The 6,511-nt window shown below is 41.3% G+C and overlaps 1 protein-coding gene across 5 annotated transcripts in view; it reads right to left on the bottom strand.

The window, feature by feature from the left end:
- Positions 1 to 2,866: 2,866 nt before the first annotated feature.
- The window catches only part of robo3 (roundabout, axon guidance receptor, homolog 3 (Drosophila)), a 161,092-nt gene continuing 157,447 nt past the window's right edge, over positions 2,867 to 6,511 (bottom strand). For all 5 annotated transcript variants that reach the window (XM_019857741.1, XM_019857738.1, XM_019857737.1 and 2 more), the window contains one exon: positions 2,867 to 3,228. In XM_019857741.1, the coding sequence (XP_019713300.1) occupies positions 3,221 to 3,228 (8 nt within the window). In that variant the 3' untranslated portion in view covers positions 2,867 to 3,220. The remainder of the gene's footprint in view (positions 3,229 to 6,511) is intronic.

The following is a 6,511-nucleotide window of genomic DNA, read 5'->3' as shown; positions in this document are numbered from 1 at the left end:
TGAATTACCGTATTTTCTGGACTATAAGTCGCTCCTGAGTATAAATCGCACCAGCCATAAAATGAATAATAAAGAAGATAAAAAAAAAATAAAAAAAAAAACATAGAAGTCGCACTGGAGTATAAGTCGCATTTTGGGGGGAAATTTATTTGATAAAATCCAACACCAAAAACAGACGTGTCATCTTGAAAGGCAAATAAAAATAGGCTGTATAAGTGTATGACATGCTAACATTACTTGTGTCTTGTCCAGGTGTTGTTCATTTTCTCATCGCTTTGTTTATATCGAGTTCCTTGGTTTCATTCCCTGCTTGTCAGTTCATTGTTGTTGTCTTGATACGTTACCTGTTGTCCTGGGTCCAGTTTTGTTTGTTTCTTTGTCTTGAGCATTTTGGACTTACGTTGGTTTTCCATCCATTTTATGATCCGCTTATCCAAGGGTTGCAAGGGGTGCTGGAGCCTATCCCAGCTGTCTTCGGGCAGTAGGCGAGGGACACACTGAACCGGTTCCCAGCCAATCGCAGGGCAAACAGAGACGAACAACCATCCGCGCTCACGCCTAGGGACAATTTAGAGTGTTCAATCAGCCTGCCATGCATGTTTTTGGAATATGGGAGGAAACCGGAGTACCCGGAGAAAACCCACGCAGGCCCGGGTAGAACATGCAAACTCCACACAGGGGGGCTGGAGCTGGAATTGAACCCGGTACCTCTGCACTGTGAGGTCAACGCGCTACCCACTGCACCACCGGGCCGCCCATATATATACATCTCTCTCTGTCTCTCTCTCTCTAAATAAATAAATGGAAATGTCTAAATAATTAATAAACTTGTTTCATGGTAAACGGTGGTATCAGATCATATACATATATATGTATATGTATGTATATAAAAAATATATATATACATATATATTTTGTATTTTAAACATATTCTGTGTGTCTTGTGTCAGTTGTTTTGAACCATAAAAGCTGTACGTGCTGCGGTGTAATTTGGTGGGTTTAGGTCGCCATCATCTGCAGAGCACCGATGTATTGTTTGTCTCAGCCCGGACAACAGGAGGGAGGGGGTTGTTTTCTTTTTTGATGAGCTGGTTTGGTAATTTCATGCTTCTCGGCGCATGCGGCACCCGGGCACAATGAGGAACCGTGTGGGAAGGAGAGAGCGAGACATTGGGAGAAAAAGACCAAAGACAACTTCAGCAATAAGGCACTTATTTTTATTTGTTAAGGTCTGTCTAGGCTGTGTGTCAGAGCGTGTTGACAGCTTACAGAAGACTTTAGGCTCAGGGTATTAGGTGTGGATCAGGAATTTTTTGAAGTTTGTGCGAACACGAAAGTGGCAACAGGTTTCAGCCTTCAGTTCCTGGATTATTTTCAGTGACATTCATGACCTGACTGCGATCTGACGGCGGCGCTGGATCAAATGCAATGTCTCGGAAACCAGGCATGAGATAACTTCTATATTTATCACAACACAGTACAATGTCCCATTGTATTTTGAAATTGAATTCATTAAGCTTCACTTCGCAGAGGAAGGATTTTGTCGTGTTGGAGATTTTTTTTGTTTTTGTTTTTATGTAACAGTTTTTATAACTCATTTATATCTCTATATCCATCCATCCATTTTTTAATCTGCATATCCTCACGAGGGTCGCAGGCGTGCTGGACCCTATCCTAGCTGTCTTCGGGCAGTAGGCGGGGGACACCCTGAACCGGTTGCCAGCCAATCGCAGGGCACACAGAGACGAACAACCATCTGCGCTCACACTCACACCTAGGGACAATTTTAAGTGGTCAATCAGCCTGCCATGCATGTTTTTGGAATGTGGGAGGAAACCGGAGTACTCGGAGAAAACCCATGCCGGCACGGGGAGAACATGCAAACTCCACACAGCAAGGCCGGAGCTGGGATCAATACTTTGCACTGTGAGGTCGACGCGCTAACCACTCGCCCACCAGACTGCCGAGTAGAAAATCAATAAATGAAAATTAACAAAATATGTCATCAAGAGAGGCAAGCTACAGAAAATTAGCCATTTTCCGTTATTCTGAGACTGGCTATTGATGACCCATGTCCTCAATGTGACTAATGAAGTAACTTGTAATCCAAGTCAGTTCCAAAACCAAGTAGCCAGTAAAGTAAGTTATGTCCTTTTAAAATTAAGTCATCGAAATATGCAATTCTTAAAATTATTTAGTTGATTGAATACTCGATTCTAAAACAGTTCTACTACGACAACCCTTAATCAAAACCACTAAAGTGAGCTATGTATGGAGAAGAAGACTGAGTAGAGTGAAACACCAAATTATACACTTGTTGATTAAATGCATTGATGCCTTTCTGAGTTGTAATTTTGAGCCCCACTCACATAAGTGCACGCACGTCTGAAAATTTCCTCAGCAAAGACAACATGAACCATACATCAGCAAATGCATTTTATTGTACATTTTCAAAACAAAAAGAGTACAAAAAGCCAGTCAACATTGTTCATTTTTGGAAATCTGCAGCAAACCATCCCTCGGACAACGTTACAATCAGACTTTTCTAGGCCCTGCTTGTCTGTTGCACAGAAACCAACGGCGACCAAGACACTTAAACATTCGATTTGGACTGCACGGGGTTGGAGGGGGAGGGGGGCAGGTTTCCCAATCAGACCAGAGCATTCTTCCAGGAGCAAAATCCTGCACATTTTGGCTTTTCCTTTTGTGCTTGATATTTTCTGTTGTTTGACCATCACAACAAGAGTGCAACAGTAGTTAATGCTTTTTCCAAAAAAAAAAAAAAAAAAAAGAAAGGTATACTGTATGTACATTTCGACCCCAAAAAGTTGGCACATTCAGAGGAGATGGGCTTTTCCTATTGAAACAATCCATTCAGAGGAGATGGGCTTTTTCTTTTAAAACAATCCTTTTTTTTATCACATTTTTCTTTTCAGTACTCATAAATACAATGTATGTCTTTTTCCCTGTATCCAAAGCCAACAACAGAACACAGTTAAGACACAGGTATTTACAAATCAAGGGACATGGGGTGAACTGGGTAGCTCATAAATAATCATAGTAAAACAAACCACAAAAAAATCAAAACAAAACAATGAAGAGTCTGTTTTTTTCCTTTTACAACAATGACATGAGTCTTATTTGATCACAGTGTCCACAGTTGAAAGATGTTGAACAATGGAGGCATCAGAGGTTCAAGTCTCTTCGGTGATGGCCTTATCTAGTTTCCTGCAAAAAACAACAACAAAAAAAGATGAATATGAGGAATTGTCGGTATATGATTTTTTTTTTTTAATTTTATTTTTTTTAACGCATTTCTGAAAGGAACATCACATTCAATGAGCGTCCACATTGTACTATGGGCTTTGACTGTGGGTTATTTCGTTTAGTTTTTTTTTTGTATTATGGGGGGGCTGGTGTTTATTAATACAACTGGCAAGAGGAAACATTGCATTGATTATACAACACATCCAGGTTGAGTGCCCATTGTGCATATTGGTAATGAAGACTAACATTCAAAAGTTAGCCATGGCGTCCCACAGGGACCTCTATGGTTGACACTGTATTGTTCAGCCATGAAATGCCTTATGGAAATGCGAATAGAATACAATAACTTCTCTTCTCTCTCTTATACAGATGACATACAACTTGATTTATCAATAAAACTTGATGATACCAGTGAGTCATGGATTTCAACGACGTAGCTGTTCGAGATTGTTTTGCTGTTACCTTGAAGTACACATTGAGGAATCTTGGCATTTATCCAACAAATACTTGTCACTGGCTGAAAAGTAGTAAGTAGCGCATTATTTTTGTGATGTGTAGACTTTTCACGAACAGGATTTTTGGGGCCGGTTAACGATCAGTGAGTTAAAAAAAGAAAAAACAAAACAAAAAAAATCATCCATTCACAAATTTGAGCACTCAGTCTATTTAAATAAGTTGTACAATAATATTAGTGATGGCCAAAATTCATTTGTGGCAGCCCGCCACAACTGACACGTGGGAAGCACAGTGGCAATGTTTCAGCAACGTCTAGGCAGTTACCATAGCACTTCCTGTCAGTGCGCTTATTTGAAACCTATTCATACAACTTCCAGTTCACTACTTGATGCTAACTTTACCATCGCACGTCGGTTTTCCTAGCATGCTTTGTTGTCACTACAAACAACACTTGTGACTGTGTTTTACCTCTTTAGTGTGTTATTTTGTACAGATGGGGTGTAATGTGGTCATGTTGTTTTTAATCGTGTATGAAATTATTGCTACTTTTAGTATGAAATTATTGCAACTTGGTGACATGCTTAATTACAAGTAAGGCAAAGCAAGGCACAAGCACATTTCACACACAAGGCCACTCAATGTGCTTCACACAACCAAAAGCACACAAGGTAGTGCAGTCAGTGTTACAATATGAGGTGAAGATAATAAATATCTCAATCCCACATTATTTTTTGATACAAAGCAGATCCACAGGCCATAGGAAATGAATCCGCGAGCCGCAATAGCAGCATGAGAAATTGCCTGAAGGTCCCTATTGCCAATACAGGCCTGGATCTAGACACATCATTTGTAATTATTTCCCCCAAATTTTTCATATCGAACAATTGTATGCGTGCATCTGTGTGGCAAAAGTTAAGGTCTTAGTCTCATCAAGCGTGACTGTGCCCTAGTGCAGAAATCAAGGTCCATGAAGTTTACTTTGGAACAAAACCCTGACAACAAAAGCTCATCAAACTCAGATGATGAGCCAGCAATCACATCTCCGACACACTTCAAAATTGCTTTTCTTAGCCCAAAAATGGGAGTTGTTATAGAATTGGAGAATCAGCTACATTCGCCTCTAGTGTGAAAAAATCTTCATGCATTAACACCATTGCCACTTTCCTGCTACAACGAAACACCCCCCCCCCCTTGCATAAAATGAAATCTTTTTCCTCTGCTCTTGCCTTGCGACGAGATTCACTACAACGAAGTCTAATCCAACAGTGACCTCTACTGCTTCGTTCGGAAATGGCAACAGCAACCACAACACTGGTTTACACACGCGCAGTAGTCCAGGAAGTATTTGTTATTGTTAGTTTCAGACGCAGCAATAACGTTGTATTGCCAAAATGGCTTCAAAACGGACCTTTGGATGTCAAGCAGCTAAGACAAGAAGAGCTGTGATGCTGGAAGAGAGGGTAAAAGTGACCAAAATGAAAGACGGAGGAAGCAAAATAAAAGACATCCAAGAAATTGATGTAAGTGAAAGTGAATGCTGATCGTAAATTTCGCAAATTCTTTCCCTTTTTTTTCTTTCTACACTGACTATATGAAGTGTCAAATAAGTGTCTGCTCATACTTATGCACTATTGGAATAAAAATAAAGGGTACACTTACATTTGTGTGTGCGTGTATACATACGTTTTTGTGTGTGTGTGTGTGTGTGTGTGTGTGTGTGTGTGTGTGTGTGTGTGTGTGTTTACATCTGAGATCAAATTTGCTACAGTGAAAAACCCCCTGTTGTGAAAAATGTCTTGCTGCAAACATGATTTTGTTGTAGAGGAGTTTCACTGTATTGTGTATATTTGATCAATCTCATACGTACTGGATACATCAAATGCTGTCCCCATTGGAACTAATTAGCCCAGGGACGGCACCACCTGCCTGTCTCTGAGTCACAGGGCAATAGATAGAAGTCCATAATGCAACGGGAAGAAAGAAGTAACTGAACCCAGACTTCCCGTGAAAACCCCCAAACTTAATTGCGATGGAGGTCGCGCTTTCATGTTCCCAGCGAGGGATAAAGAAGCAGCCAGTTAGGATCTGTTAAAGGGCTGAGGTCTTCCTCAATGCTCCACAGGGGATGGCCTGAGCAACAGCAGACATATAAGGGAGCTCTGTGAGTTGTTCTACTCCATTCCCGCACCAGATGTGAGTTGAGGCCAGCAGGGAGTGACCTGTGACAGGCCATCCTTTCTCTTCCGGCATACAAAGGCAAGCTGTATGATAATGCCTTCAGTGACAATATCAAACTTTAACAGCTTCACCCCTTAAAAGATCATCAAAATCACCGGCACTGATTTGGATTTTGACGGGGAGGAACGTTGGCGGTATTTGACTGTCGCCGCTGGACAGTGCCAAGGCGCTTGTGTTTTTTGCACCTGTTATAGTCAGCATTTTTCACAGCCTCGTTTTATTCAGCGGAGATGTCGGCGCTGTTGTACAGTCTACGTTGGTGCGGGGTGGATGGATGGCTGCTGGAGCCGAGGATGAGGAGAGAGGAGCGTCGGTGCAGAGTGTGGATGCGTATTTGGAACCGAGAGTCGCCGCTTGGAATTGAAGCGGATTTACATGGGACAAGAGAAGTGAACTAATCTCATCTCTTTTTTTCGTAAATGGATGCTACAGCTTTGTGTTGACTTTTAAACGTGACGTGATGTGTGCTTATTTTGAGCATGACGTCTGTGATCCACTGGTGAAACGACACTTTGATTCTCTTCTTTTTCATCTAGAACTGCTGCAAACA

This window comes from Hippocampus comes, unplaced genomic scaffold, assembly GCF_001891065.2.
Source record: "Hippocampus comes isolate QL1 unplaced genomic scaffold, H_comes_QL1_v1.1 scaffold248, whole genome shotgun sequence".
Classification (NCBI taxonomy): Eukaryota; Metazoa; Chordata; class Actinopteri; order Syngnathiformes; family Syngnathidae; genus Hippocampus; species Hippocampus comes.
The sequence above is the reverse complement of the archived record's forward strand: the minus strand, read 5'-3'. Positions and strand labels throughout refer to the sequence as shown.